Raw genomic sequence first — 16,255 nt, 5'->3', positions numbered from 1 at the left:
GCAACTTTGCTGTATTCCTATATCAGTTCTAGTAGTTTTGGGGTGGAGTCTTTAGGGTTTTTTATGTACAGTATCATGTCATCTGCAAATAGTGACAGTTTAACTTCTTCTTTACCAATCTGGATTCCTTGTATTTCTTTATTTTGTCTGATTGCCATAGCTAGGACCTCCAGTACTATGTTAAGTAACAGTGGAGAGAGTGGGCATCCCTGTCTAGTTCCCGATCTCAGCGGAAATGCTTTCAGCTTCTCGCTGTTCAATATAATGTTGGCTGTGGGTTTATCATAGATGGCCTTTATTATGTTGAGGTACTTGCCCTCTATTCCCATTTTGCTGAGAGTTTTTAACATGAATGGATGTTGAACTTTGTCAAATGCTTTTTCAGCATCTATGGAGATGATCATGTGGTTTTTGTCTTTCTTTTTGTTGATGTGGTGGATGATGTTGATGGACTTTCGAATGTTGTACCATCCTTGCATCCCTGGGATGAATCCCACTTGGTCATGGTGTATGAGCCTTTTGATGTATTTTTGAATTCGGTTTGCTAATATTTTGTTGAGTATTTTTGCATCTACGTTCATCAGGGATATTGGTCTGTAGTTTTCTTTTTTGGTGGGGTCTTTGCCTGGTTTTGGTATTAGGGTGATGTTAGCTTCATAGAATGAGTTTGGGAGTATCCCCTCCTCCTCTATTTTTTGGAAAACTTTAAGGAGAATGGGTATTATGTCTTCCCTGTATGTCTGATAAAATTCCGAGGTAAATCCATCTGGCCCGGGGGTTTTGTTCTTTGGTAGTTTTTTGATTACCTCTTCAATTTCGTTGCTGGTAATTGGTCTGTTTAGATTTTCTGTTTCTTCCTGGGTCAATCTTGGAAGGTTATATTTTTCTAGGAAGTTGTCCATTTCTCCTAGGTTTCCCAGCTTGTTAGCATATAGGTTTTCATAGTATTCTCCAATAATTCTTTGCATTTCCGTGGGGTCCGTCGTGATTTTTCCTTTCTCGTTTCTGATACTGTTGATTTGTGTTGATTCTCTTTTCTTCTTAATAAGTCTGGCTAGAGGCTTATCTATTTTGTTTGTTTTCTCGAAGAACCAGCTCTTGGTTTCATTGATTTTTGCTATTGTTTTATTCTTCTCAATTTTATTTATTTCTTCTCTGATCTTTATTATGTCCCTCCTTCTGCTGACCTTAGGCCTCATCTGTTCTTCTTTTTCCAATTTCGATAATTGTGACATTAGACCATTCATTTGGGATTGCTCTTCCTTTTTTAAATATGCTTGGATTGCTATATACTTTCCTCTTAAGACTGCTTTTGCTGTGTCCCACAGAAGTTGGGGCTTAGTGTTGTTGTTGTCATTTGTTTCCATATATTGCTGGATCTCCATTTTGATTTGGTCATTGATCCATTGATTATTTAGGAGCGTGTTGTTAAGCCTCCATGTGTTTGTGAGCCTCTTTGCTTTCTTTGTACAGTTTATTTCTAGTTTTATGCCTTTGTGGTCTGAAAAGTTGGTTGGTAGGATTTCAATCTTTTGGAATTTTCTGAGGCTCTTTTTGTGGCCTAGTATGTGGTCTATTCTGGAGAATGTTCCATGTGCACTTGAGAAGAATGTATATCCCGCTGCTTTTGGATGTAGAGTTCTATAGATGTCTATTAAGTCCATCTGCTCTACTGTGTTGTTCAGTGCTTCCGTGTCCTTACTTATTTTCTGCCCAGTGGATCTATCCTTTGGGGTGAGTGGTGTGTTGAAGTCTCCTAGGATGAATGCATTGCAGTCTATATCCCCCTTTAGTTCTGTTAGTATTTGTTTCACATATGCTGGTCCTCCTGTGTTGGGTGCATATATATTTAGAATGGTTATATCCTCTTGTTTGACTGAGCCCTTTATCATTATGTAGTGTCCTTCTTTATCTCTTGTTACTTTCTTTGTTTTGAAGTTTATTTTGTCTGATATTAGTACTGCAACCCCTGCTTTCTTCTCACTGTTGTTTGCTTGAAATATGTTTTTCCATCCCTCGACTTTTAGTCTGTACATGTCTTTGGGTTTGAGGTGAGTTTCTTGTAAGCAGCATATAGATGGGTCTTGCTTTTTTATCCATTCTGTTACTCTGTGTCTTTTGATTGGTGCATTCAACCCATTAACATTTAGGGTGACTATTGAAAGATATGTACTTATTGCCATTGCAGGCTTTAAATTCGTGGTTACCAAAGGTTCAAGGTTAGCCTCTTTAGTATCTTACTGCCTAACTTAGCTCGCTTATTGAGCTGTTATATACACTGTCTGGAGATTCTTTTCTTCTCTCCCTTCTTGTTCCTCCTCCTCGATTCTTCATATGTTGGGTGTTTTGTGCTGTGCTCCTTCTAGGAGTGCTCCCATCTAGAGCAGTCCCTGTAAGATGTTCTGTAGAGGTGGTTTGTGGAAAGCAAATTCCCTCAGCTTTTGTTTGTCTGGGAATTGTTTAATCCCACCGTCATATTTGAATGATCGTCGTGCTGGATACAGTATCCTTGGTTCAAGGCCCTTCTGTTTCATTGTATTAAATATATCATGCCATTCTCTTCTGACCTGTAGGGTTTCTGTTGAGAAATCTGACGTTAGCCTGATGGGTTTCCCTTTATAGGTGACCTTTTTCTCTCTAGCTGCCTTTAACACTCTTTCCTTGTCCTTGATCTTTGCCATTTTAATTATTATGTGTCTTGGTGTTGCCCTTCTTGGATCCTTTCTGTTGGGGGTTCTGTGTATTTCCGTGGTCTGTTCGATTACTTCCTCCCCCAGTGTGGGGAAGTTTTCAGCAATTATTTCTTCTAAGATACTTTCCATCTCTTTTCCTCTCTCTTCTTCTTCTGGGACCCCTATAATACGGATATTGTTCCTTTTAGATTGGTCACACAGTTCTCTTAATATTGTTTCATTCCTGGAGATCCTTTTGTCTCTCTCTATGTCAGCTTCTATGCGTTCCTGTTCTCTGATTTCAATTCCATCAATGGCCTCTTGCATTCTATCCATTCTGCTTATAAACCCTTCCAGAGTTTGTTTCATTTCTGCGATCTCCTTTCTGGCATCTGTGATCTCTTTCCGGACTTCATCCCATTTTTCTTGCGTATTTCTCTGCATCTCTGTCAGCATGTTTATGATTCTTATTTTGAATTCTTTGTCAGGAAGACTGGTTAGGTCTGTCTCCTTCTCTGGTGTTGTCTCTGTGATCTTTGTCTGCCTGTAGCTTTGCCTTTTCATGGTGATAGGAATAGTCTGTAGAACTGGGACGAGTGACGGCTGGAAGGACTTCCTTTCTTGTTGGTTTGTGGCCCTCCTCTCCTGGGAGAACAGCGGCCTCTAGTGGCTTGTGCTGCGCAGCTGTGGGCAGACAGGGTTTCTGCTTCCTGCCCGGCTGCTATGGAGTTAATCTCCGCTGTTGCTGTGGGCGTGGCCTGGCTCGGGCAGCTACTCCAAAATGGTGGAGTCGTGTTGGAGCAGGAGCTGCTGGGAGGCTATTTATCTCCGTAAGGGGCCTCCCTGCTCCCTGCAGCCCAGGGGTTAGAGTGCCCAGAGATCCCGGATTCCCTACCTCTTGATTAAGTGACCCGCCCTGCCCCTTTAAGACTTCCAAAAATCACCCGCCAAAACAAAACAACGACCACAAAAAAAAAACAAGAAAAAAAATTTTTTTAATTAAAAAAAAGAAAAAAATTTTAATTAAAAAAAAAAAGGTGGTCGTTCGTTTTTCTTTATTCTCCGGTGCCAGCCTCAGGCCTCTGCTCACCGGTCTTTCTGCCCTGTTTCCCTAGTATTGGGGTCCCTGTCCCTTTAAGACTTCCAAAAAGCACTCGCCAAAACAAAGCAGCAAAAAAGCAAAAAAAAAAAAAAATGGTCGCGCGCTTTTCTTATGTCCTCTGTGGCCCAGCCTCCAGTGCCTGCTCACTGTTCTTGCTGCCCTGTTTTCCCAGTATCGAGGGCCCTGCACTCTGGCCCGGATGGCTGGGGCTGGGTGTTCGGCAGCCCTTGGCTCCGTCTCCCTCCCGCTCTGCCTGCTCTTCTCCCGCCGGGAGCTGGGGGGAGGGGCGCTCGGCTCCCGCGGGGCCGGGGTTTGTATCTTACCCCCTTCGCGAGGCGCTCGGTTCTCTCAGGTGCGGATGTGGTCTGTATATTGTCCTGTGTCCTCTGGTCTTTATTCTAGGAAGGGTTGTCTTTGTTATATTTTCATAGATATATGTTGTTTTGGGAGGAGATTTCCGCTGCTCTACTCACGCCGCCATCTTCCGCCCCTCTCACTCTAACTTTTTAAACCAGACTTTGCCTTGACTTCCATGCCTGATGCCCAAATTCCAGTTCTTCAAACTGGAGTACATGTACTCCTGGGGGTAGATAGCTTTCCAAAAGGTGAATAGGTATAGATTTTGAATTATTTGCTAGGGTGATTATAACAGTATTATAAACTATATTGCCTAAAAACAACAGACATTTAGTGTCTCTTAGTTTGGATTCTAGAAGTCCAAAATCAAAGTGTTGGCAGGGCCAGGTTCCCTCTCAAACTCTGGGTAGAGTCTTTCCTTCCTTCTGTTAAGCTGCTGGTGGTGGCTGGCAATCCTTTTCACTCCCTGGTTTATAACCACATCAGTTCAATCTCTGCTTCTGACTTCACGTGGCATTTCCCTGTATTTTTTCACATTTTCTTCTTTGTGTTTGTGTGTGTGTGTGACTTTCTCCTTTATATAAGGACAGCAGTCTTATTGGATTAGGACACACCCATAATGACCTCATCTTAACTTGGTTAAATCTGCAAAGATGTTATTTCCAAGTAAGGTCACATTCTGAGGTACTGAAAGGTAGGACTTCAACATGTTTTTCTGGGGGGTCATTCAACCCACTGCAGATATCTTTTAAGGGAATCAATTTACAGATCCTCAGCAATTATATGTATACATTTTCCTAAAATTGATATAAAATTTATGAATTTTAAAGAAAAGCTCTTTCATATCTATTGTCTGTTGGATGATGATGGCTATCAAATTACTGGGGTGTTTAGGTTGCATTTTAAAGAGTGTGCTAACATTTAAATTATAATGGCAGTGTAGCAGGCACATGAAAAGATGCTCCACATCACAAATTATCAGGGAAATGCAAATTAAAACTACAATGAGATATCACCTCACACCAGTTAGGATGTACATCCAAAGGACAAGGAAGAAATGCTGGTGAGGATGGGGAGAAAGGGGAACCCTCCTATACTGTTGGTGGGAATGTAAATTAGTTCAACCATGGTGGAAAGCAATATGGAGGTTCCTCAAAAAACTAAAGAAAGAAATACCATTTGACCCAGTAATTCCACTTCTAGGAATTTACCCAAAGAAAACAAGATCCCTGATTCAAAAAGACTTGTGCATCCCTATGTTTATCGCAGCACTATTTACAATAGCCAAGATATGGAAGTAACCTAAGTGTCTATCAGTAGATGAATGGATAAAGAAGAGGTGGTGCATATACACAATGGAATATTATTCAGCCATAAGAAGAAAACAAATCCTACCATTTGCAACAACATGGATGGAGCTAGAGGGTATTATGGTTAGTGAAATAAGCCAGGCAGAGAAAGACAAGTACCCTATGATTTCATTTGTGGGGTATAACAATAAAGCAAGATGAAAGGAACAAAACAGCAGCAGACTCACAGACTCAAAGAAGGGACTAGTGGTTACCAAAGGCAAGGGTTTGGGAACCGTGGGTGGGGAGGGAGGGAGAAGGGAATTAAGGGGTACTATAATTAGCACACAATGTAGGGGGGTCTGGAGAAGGCAGTATAGCACAGAGAAAACAAGTAGTAACTATAGCATCTTACTTTGCTGATGGACAGTGACTGCAATGGGGTGGGGGTGGAGGGACTTGATATTAGGGGTGAATGTTGAAACCACAATATCATAAGATTATTGTATATAAATTATACCTTAATTTCAAAAAAGTTTTAATGGCAGTATTTACAATATGCTGGAAATTATATTTTTTACAACCATTTAAATCTGTGATGAAAAATTATAGCTGTCAACTTGAAAATGTGTGAGGAAGTACTAGTTTTAAAATTATTTTAAGAAATCGTGAGCAAATTTTTTGAAAACCACTGATCTAGAGTAGGATCTTAACTTCAGTACTGTTACTGTTTCAAACTAGATAATTTTTGGCTGCGAGGAGGCTGTCGGGCACTCAGTAGGATATTTAGGAGTAGCCCTGGCCTCTGCCCAGCAGATGCCAGCAGCAGCTCTCCCAGTGGTGGTGACCAAAAAAGTCTCCAGACTTTCCCAGATATCCCCTAGGGAGCAAAATCGCCCCTGGTTATTGAAATAGAGCATATTGATCTCCTTTCAGTCAGTAACAGAAAATATATGTATTAGCATTTAGACATTTGCTAATTTCAATTTTGAGCTGTCTACTATATAGCTTTGGTAAAAAATACAACCTAAGATGATATTTTCAAGAGATATAATTAAGGAACATGATAATAATTGATTCACAAAAGTCAATAAATTTTATCCCTATGGTATGGTAGGTGGCTAAACAGCTACATATAAATCCTCTGTTAACTTTTGCTCCATCTCTGTACATCTTGATATTTTAAGTCATTGCTTCTATCTGGAGTCATTGTAAAAGATGGCTGCATGGAAAATCTCTATTATTTTGTAAAAGTTCTTATTGAAGACCTACTCAATTTAGTTCTGTTTCCCTTGTGTCAGGACCCAAACCAAGTTCCTGCATTAGCTTAGAGGTGAATTGGCATATTTTCTTTCATTATATTGCAATAGTTCTGTAAAGCTTTTTGCCTTAACTACTTGGAAGCTATGATCTAAATTTGTGGCTCGATTACAGTGTCTTTAGCTGTTTTCTAGTATAATTATTTTTTTACTTTCCTTCTTCCCTTCATTTTATTACTTTTTCTCTTGTTTAAATGGTTCTTAATTGTATGGAATCTGTGCCTTTTAGCATAAACATCTTATTTTGGAAATTTAAATACATTAAATAAATAAAACTTAAGGGGTGATATAGTTTGAACTATCAATAACCCAACAAAAAGGGTACAAAGTCATTATAGTGTGTTTTCCTGGCATCGTTTTCTCTGTACTACTCTTGGCCTAAAAAAGGACAGTGATTTGTTGGAAATCTTAAGAAGGTAATTTATAAAGTAGACCGAAAATGAATACCATTTTCCTCTCATAATAAAGCTCCGGGGGTCTCTGTTTTTTATTTTTAGGCTATTATATGAAGTCTATTTTTATTTTCTTTAAAAATTATCTGTAATTATTGATGCTAAGCATAGAGATAAGCATTTAATAAAAGTAGCCTTAAAACATTAGTTTGTTTTAGTCAGAAATGGTGAAGGAGGAAAAGTAACATTTATTGAATATCTGCAATATACTGTGCCTTGTGCTAGATACTTTATGTCATGTTTAATCCTCACAGTGGTCCTGTGACATAGGTGACCATAGTACTATTTTTACCTACAGGGAATCCAAGGTTCTGAAAGAAGAAATGCATAGATAGATCATTCTCATCCCAAAGTTCTTTTTCTTTACACAATGAGCTGTAAAAGGCTTCAGGACAGTGCCTGCCTAGCACATAGTAAGCTCTATAGGTGTTACTCTTAGTATCTTGTCATCTGGGGTATGAGTAAAGATCAAAACTGCTAAATGCTGAAATAGTATGCTACATCACATCCTAGAGGGAACAGAGAAACAAATAGAATAAATACAAGTAATCTATTTAGAATGTATAAAAAGATCAGTTTATGGTAGTCATCGTCTACAATAGTTGATAACAAACCCAGAATACAAAATCAGATTATGTTAAATTTAATGAATTCTCCAGTGAATTACCAACAAAAACTCAAGAAGTAATCTTTATCCTAGAGATGAAGTAAAGGTTAGTAGTAGTGTGCAATTCTTTTCACCTTTGTCAGAGGCAGGAAATGGAACTAGGTGGGTCATGCATGTAACTCAGTGTGTCAATTCTTACATTTTTGTGTCGAGACTACTATATTATATTATCTTTGTCTTTAAATATATTACATATTCATATGTATATATAAGGTAGCTTTTTCTATCTAAATTAAAGTCTCACGTCAGAGGTTATATTGAGAGGTGATTTCTTATAATGTTACATTTTCTTGTGTGCTTTGCTAGTCTTCAAAAAACATAATTACATATCTTCCCTACAGAAAAAAAATAATAATAATGGTTTCTTGCCTTTTTCTGTCTTTAGTTCCATGTTTTCCAGCACCCAACATAACTTGCAAGGATTTTGGTGGCAATGAAACACATTTTACTGGAAATGAAGTTGGTTTTCTTAAGCCCATATCTTGCCGAAACGTGTATGTACATTACTGAAGCAAAATTTTCAGATATTTACTGATGTTGTATCTTAATTGCATGGAGTGAAGAGGTAAAGAGTTAATTTATGAGGGAAATCTTGCGCTAATATAACTTCTACTTTTTGCTTGTGTCAGAAAATTTCAATGTTAAGTTAAACATGCTGCTTTATAAATGCAATTTATCAACCAATAAAGTAAGTGGTTCTTTATGTGGAATAGAGACTTACGAATGGCCTCATGCCATGTCAGTTCAATCAGTTTATGCTACCAAATGAGTTTTTAAAAAATTCTGTTTTCAAATTTGGAGGATTTCTAGAGTATAAATAAGGGATTGTATGCCTGTTGTATTAAAAGAATGCTAATTAATCATTTGCATATTAAAAGACATTTGAAACTTGGTTTCATTCTTTGTAATAGTATGGATGAAAAATGGTAATGTTAAACAATATAAAGTTAGTTTGGAATAATAAGACAAATGGCTTTATTTTGTTAGGAATATTATCTTTATTTTGTAACTTATCATTAAAATTACCCATTAATTTAATTCCCCTTATTCTGAGTCAGTGCTCATCAAGCAAATTCTATTTTGGAATTGTAGATTTTACTATAGGAGAGGAATAAATTTGCCAGTAGATTTGGGAGTATCTGGTTTCCCTGAGACTTATGTTTCTTACCATAATTAGTGTCAGTGTTTGTGAGCATGATGAGTACAACTCAGTCGCATTAAGCCTAATCTACCCAGAAACACTGAAAGAAAAATCAGAGTTAACTTGGAAATTAAGTTGTAACCATTGTGCTGCCATTACAGGTAATATGAACCCAAAAGGTCCAACCTGAGTGATTAGCTGTCCTCAACGGATGATTTTCTTAGTTGTTGTATTATAACCTATGATATCTTGGGCCAGCAATTAATTGTTTGTCATTGGAGTATTTAAGGTAGAAATTTCAATCTATAAATTTAAAAACTAACTTAATCATATCTAGGTATTTTGGAAATAGTTCCTTTTAACAATTTTACTTTACTGATGAGAAACCTTGGAACACAAGAAGCTTAAGTGATTCATTTGGGATTACACAGCAAGATAGAATCTAAAGTGCCTCATTAACTTAGTGAAGTAGGGTCAAAAGAAAAAAAAAGCTAATAGTAATTCCTAAGAATTCTAATAGAACTTGTACAAGTAGCCAAATAATGGTTATTTCTTTTTACAACTGCAAATAGATGCCATCAAACAAAAAGCAACAATATATAGTTTAGAAGGTACAAATAAAATGCAGCAATGTACAGTTAAAAGGTAAGAATAGAGGCATTAACTTCCAGCAGAATTCAGCCTAGATCAGCAGAACCACAGCCAATTGCACTGTACAAGTGTGAGAATAATACTTATTGTTTTAAGTATTGTTTTAAGTATACTGAGTTTTGGAATGATTTCTTATACTTATATAATGTATACTTATACAATGATATTGTAACAATACCTCACAAATAAATACTCCCCATGATCTACTTTTGGCACAGCAGCTAGAGTGATTCTTTTACAGTCTAAATCAGATAATATCATACCTCTCCTTAAAGTCATGCAGTAGCTTCCCATAGCTCCAGAGTCTATAATAGTGTTCAAGGCTCTGCATGATCTGCACTTTCCGAGACCTACCTCCTACAATTCTTCCCTTCTCTTACTCCACCCCTGCTCTACTGCCTCTTTAAATAGACTTCAAACATGCCAGGTATGCTGCCTTTGCTGCACCAGATTGTTTTGCCTGGGACACTTTCCTTCAAGGTGGGGCATGGCTAATTTACCTCCCCAAGTCTTTTCCTCAGGTGTCACTTCTCAGTGAGGCCTATTCTTATCACCTATTTAATGGCCCTTGTCAGATACCTCTGGCATTCTGGATCCCCTATACACACTGCTCCACTTCTTTTTTTCATAGCATTTGTGACTCTCTAGCATAGTGTACAATTTACTTTTTAAATATGTTTGTGTTTATTGATTGCTGCTGCTAGATTGTAATGCCTTGAGGGGGCAGATAACTTTGTTTCTTGTTCATTAATACATCCCAGTAATCTAGTGTCTGGCATGTAGTAGCCATCCAAAAAGCACTAATTGAATGAATGGGTGAATGAACCAATTAACAAATAAATAATAAAGTTTTGTTTTCCAAAATGTTTACATGTTGGAAATCTGTGAATGTGACACTCATGTTCTAATTCTGTGCAGAAATGGCTATTCATACAAAGTGGCAGTTGCACTGTCTCTTTTTCTTGGATGGTTGGGAGCAGATCGATTTTACCTTGGATATCCTGCCTTGGGTGAGTATGTGTCATTAAAAAAAAGTCCTGTGAAACTTGTAGGTAAGTATATCTATTCCTATAGATTAAATCTCTGCATACTTAGTTCCATGTAACTGGAGTTGAATGCTTGACGTTCTTCTGTGAGTATAGAGCTAGCAGTCAGCTCTACAGTTCAGCTTGGGTAAGAAATACTGACTTTTCCTGTATTTTCATCTTCATGGAAACACACACTCAAGATAGTATAGACACTGACTTAGGACAGTAGACATGACCTATTGTTCCTAGTGCTGGCACATAGTGGATGTTCAATAAATGTATTCTGAATACATGGAGCCTTCTCCCTATCCCTCCAGAAAATATTTGCCTTCTACCTGAACCTTTATCAGTGTTGCCTTGGGAATAGAAACACCTCTTTCAGGAGTAGTTGGGGCTGGGACTGCTGCAACCAGGGTGAGTGGTGTGGAGCCTGACATTTATTACCCTTAGCGACCTTCCCCATACCTTCCTCCTGGCTGTAATCTTTGCATTTGCCATAGTTACTAATGCTTATGAAAACTGTTTACATTTGGTGATAACTTTTGTTTAAATAATACTTTCACATGCCTTCCTTTATTTAAGCTTACAAGTCTCTGAGGTTATTATCCTCTTTAACTTTTAGAGGTAGAGAAATTGTCACCAGAGAGGTTAAGGGATTTACTGACTCTAAAGAGGCCTTGCTTTATTCTGTGACATATTTGCTGTTACCATCCTTGTTTTATAGATAGGAAAATTGTCACAAGATTAAGAGATTTACCCAAGGACGCTCAGCTAGTGACCTGAATTTGAACCCAAATTTTCTGACTTGGAGATCACTTTTTATTTACTGAAGTACTCTGCTTCTGTATTAACCCTTTACTAAGCAAATTTGAAGTTTCTGAGTGCTCTGCCTTCCAGTTAGCAAAGCTAATTGTGTTTTTTCCACACTGCTACCCACCCGAGATCAAAGAGGAATCTTTACTATGGCATTAGTAGGAAAAGGGGTATGTTTCTGAAAGCCTTACCTGGAATTCAGTGTTATGTGCTCATAAATAGAAGTCAAAATATAAAATACTATATACACAAATTTATTTAGTTAACAAACATTTATTCAGTATTTACTACCTGTTAAGTAAGTAACTAAGTGCTCTGGAAATAATGATAAAGATTACAGTTCATATTGGTAAAAAATAAATATGTTGGTAGGCCAATTTATGAGACAGTGCTACTACAGAACCATAACATAGTGCTATGAGAGCACAGAAAAGGGACTGATTTAGTTTGCCTGTGGATGTGAGGGAGTTCTTAGATGAGGTGACATTTGACCTAGATTTTGAAGAGATTTAGTGTATTTTAGGGAACAGCATGTGCAAAGGCACAGGGAGTTAAAGGGCATGTATGTGAATGTGTGTTGGGAGAATGGTGGATAAATTAACCCATGGTATAGGAAGAACAATGGCAGGAGATGAAAAGTGACTGCAGAGGTAGCCCATAGTCAGATTATAAAAGCTTTGATTATCTTGTTATGGAGTTTGGATTTTACCCTTTAAACATCAGAAGCATTAAAGTTTTTAAACAGGAGAATCATGATCAGCTTTATAGTGCAGGAAGATGAGAGGAATTGTGGGAAATGGCTTTAAAGGAGGAAGACTGGTGGCAGAGTAAACTGAAAGGAGATGATATGATAGTCCTGGCCTGAATGATACAGTAACTATTTTCATGCCATTTATTACAATAGCCATACCTTTCCATTCCATTACACAGCTAAAAAGCAGTTTAATATGCACAGAAGGACTCTGAGTTGCCAAAATAAAAATCATTTAGTCTTACTATTCTTAGATGATGGCTGGCTGGCTGGCTGAACAGAAGGACAGATAATCAGATGGAGAAACTAGGTTAAGAATGGGAAAGTTAAGATGACATGGTCATGATTAGAATACACCTGAAGGCTTCTGCCTTAAAACTTGCATTTTCTTACATGTTCTCTTTAAGAGGATAGAATATATATATTTTTTGGAAAGATTTCTAACTTTTAAAAAGTTTTTAAAACATTAGGAAGGAAGGAGAAAAACTATCTTAAAAACAGTTTATTCTGTGGTGATTTTGAATAGTAAATATATTTAAAATTAGGGCTTAATGAATGACATTTTAGCTTGTGAAGTATGTCATGAGCTGTCTTGTAATATAGTGTAAGTTGTTTTTTACTTAACTGCAGCACCTAATAATATGTTGGTAGGTATCTTGTGAATTTTTTCTTGCAGAATAAAATTCTAGGTAATAAGACCATGTAAAGCTGTGTATAATGGCTCTAGTTGAGTGAATGTTAAGTTTCCTGCCAGGAGCTGCCTTTCCCAGGCCACTGCTACTCCAATCTATTATTAGCTTCAGTCAAAGAGAACCTTTCAGTTTGAGGCTGAGATTCTATAAACATGTAGACTTTTAACATTTGACTTTCTGCTTCAGTGTAAAGGGTTTTTTCTTTTGATTTTTTAAATAATTTATATCACAACAACCTTTAGATGTTTATTGACTCAACACATTTTGACTATCGGCTTAGGATACAACTTCCTCAAGATTGCTAAATCTGTCACTTCTTATCTATCTGCTTTACAGCTTTTGAATTTTTGTTGCTATTGTCTTATCTTCCATTTTCTTTATTCTAATTGGGTTTGTGACTTTAAAAATCCCTTTATCATCTCTTAGTGGGTCTTGGGTTGAAAGGAACTAAGTGGGCATGTCCAATTCATTATCTTCAACTGAAAATCCTCTTATCTCTAAGCAAATATTTTTATTCATATCTTACTTCCATTTTAGCTATCTTAATGTTAAGGATTTTGATCTGTTTTATCAATTAATCTAATCTAAATATGTAAAATTACAGTGGTTGTAAATTTTAAAAACATTTTTGTTTTTAATGAAATTTTAACTTTTGCTAAGAATCCAAGGTTAAGGAATTTTGGTATTTTCAACTAAAATGATTACTGCTATTTTAAAAAATTCTTAATGGGTAATAACAATGTTGACAGATATGAAAGTAGTTCTAGACAGAGCCTAAAATTCTATTTTTCTTGTAATCTTATTTAATCTTCATGGTTTATGAAAAGTAGTTAGTATTTATAGGTAGTTTTAAAAATACTTTCTTAGTATTGTTCATGACCATTGGAATTTTATAAGAACAGAATAAATAATATAAATCATATAGATATGAAATTTGCTCCTTGCTCTTTTTATTAAGTAATTGATTTAGTGTTCAATGTGATACTTCATTACATAAATTATATTTCAAGATTAAAGAAGGGAAATTTGAGGTGATATTGAATAAAATTCTTTTAAGAAAAGTTCTCTTGCTAGGTATTTTAAATTCCTTTTTAGCTCAAGACTATGATTTTATGTATAGCTTTATTTCCTTTAATTGGTTTATTCCTCAATATACCAGTGTTCCTTTAGCTGGAAGCCTTTTTTCACCAAGAATCATTATTTTTCTAATAATATTCTACTTCTGTGCTTTTGTCTGTGTTACATCTGTGATTTTTTTTTTTATGCAATAAATAGCATATTTTGTTTTACCCATCTGTAGCATTAAAAGATTATGGATTCTCAAAGATAGTAGCTCTTCTGGAGCAGTTAACAGGAAGAATCCTCTTTTCATAGTGGTATTCTTTTTAAATGTAAATATTTTCTCATTATGAGAATAACAAAGTCATATATTTTTAAGCCCAAATCTTATAAATCTTTGGTCGTATTATTCCATTTTTTTTTCCTCCTAAGTTTGAAGTTACCAGTTGGGACTGGTATATAATACCCACAGACTGTAAGACAAATAAGGAGATTATAGGTTAAATTTTTCAAAGCTCTCCTTTATGAAGTCACAAAAAGCATAGTGTTAACTAATTATCAGATCACTGTTGCATACTTGCAGTTTGGCAAATAGCAACTTCAATATGAAATAATCTGCGTTCTCTAAAACAGTTATGTAGAAGAATATAAAAATATGTAATAAAACAAGAAATACCAAAATTTTTTTAAATACCAAAAATTGATGTTTTTTGTTTTATACCTAAATAAATCCTTTTATTGAATTCATGTTTTTAAAATGTAACGCTTATTACTAAATTATAAATAAAGTACACTTACGACATGAGCTTTATTAATGTCATCTGGCTGTATAATCTTTTTGAAAGAATATATTATAGTATTGGTTCAGAATAAAAATGGATCCTTTTTGATTAGAAACTTTTAAGATTTTGAAACAATTTTTAAAACTAAAACTGATGTTCTTTTCAACAATAAGAAGGTAATAAATGGTCTGTATGAAGAGACCTGACATTTTTTTATTTGGAAAAAATAAGTCAGTCTACTTTTGGTAGTTCACAAATACCACATCTTCTAAAAAGCTAGTATTGTTTTAGAAAATAATGAACTCTCTAAGAGTGATGGTTTGTTTTGGTTTTAATAAATCCTGTTTAGAATGTGTACTTCTTTGTGTTGTTCAGGTTGATCAGTGATTCTTTACAGTTTACAAATAAGATAATTGACATAATTTGTTCCTTCAGTAGTCATATTGACAAGGCTTGGGAATGACACAGCCATGACTTCAGGTAGCTTATGGAAGGACAGGGGAAGCCAAACATATAAAATAATATGTAATAAATCATACTATGGGATGTGTCCTATCTGAAAGTTAAGGGCTGGTGAGCATCTAGGAACAGCATTAGATTCATCCTTGGGACATAGAGAAGACTTTCCAAAAGTTTTAGAAGACTATTAGGGGGTTAGTTAGATGATTGATAATAGTGGGGGTCATAGGAGGAGTCAAGACAGAGAATAGTGTAGCAATATAAATGCGGAGATGCATAAAGGAGATGCAAGAGCATGGCAGGCATTTTAAAAGTGAGCTTTGGGTCATTTGGCTATAACACAGGCAGAAGGAATTTGCAGGAAATGAGACCAGGTTAGAGGATGCTACTCTAAAAAAATGTGGATTTATGCTGTCTTAATTTCTCAATTATAACAGTAGTTTTAGTAGTAGTAGTAGAAATAGTGGTAGCAAAGTAGCAGCTAGGCTAATATTTGTCGAATGCTTTCCATGTGCCAGGTGCTAATCTGTTTTTACTTTGTCTCATTATCTCTTTTAATCCTTAGTGTCCTTCCTATCTTATTTTCATAAAACATATTTTTATTTGTAAAGCTAAAACAAGTTTAAGATAATATTATTAACAACTTCATTAGTAAAGTCATCCTTTGTGTTAAACTTACAGAAACAGACCATAGTTAGTATCACAGGTTTTGAATAAATCAAGATATAAATTGCTGTAATTATTTTAAACTTTTGGAGCCTTTTTTTAATTGAAGTGTAGTTGAATATAAAATATTATGTTAGTTTCAAGTGTACAACTTAGTGATTCAACAATTACATACATTATGAAATGCTTATCATGGTAAGTGTAGTTACCATCTGTCTAATTTTTTTTTTAAATGTTCAAACTTAGTTCCTTAATTTTTCAAAACAGCTTTTTGAGGTACAAATGACATACATTAAAGTGCACATATTTAAAATGTACAGTTTGGTAAGTTAGACATAGGTATATACTTGTGAAA

The 16,255-nt window shown here is 35.9% G+C and overlaps 1 protein-coding gene across 3 annotated transcripts in view; it reads left to right on the top strand.

The window, feature by feature from the left end:
* TM2D1 (TM2 domain containing 1) overlaps positions 1–16,255 on the top strand; it is a 130,705-nt gene that overhangs the window by 14,013 nt on the left and 100,437 nt on the right. For all 3 annotated transcript variants that reach the window (XM_057500265.1, XM_057500263.1, XM_057500264.1), the window contains exons 3-4: positions 8,244–8,352; positions 10,569–10,660. In XM_057500265.1, coding sequence (XP_057356248.1) covers positions 8,244–8,352; positions 10,569–10,660 — 201 coding nt within the window. The remainder of the gene's footprint in view (positions 1–8,243; positions 8,353–10,568; positions 10,661–16,255) is intronic.

The sequence above is a fragment of the Manis pentadactyla genome, chromosome 4 (assembly GCF_030020395.1).
Source record: "Manis pentadactyla isolate mManPen7 chromosome 4, mManPen7.hap1, whole genome shotgun sequence".
Lineage (NCBI taxonomy): Eukaryota > Metazoa > Chordata > Mammalia > Pholidota > Manidae > Manis > Manis pentadactyla.
This window is presented reverse-complemented; position numbering and strand designations above follow the sequence as displayed.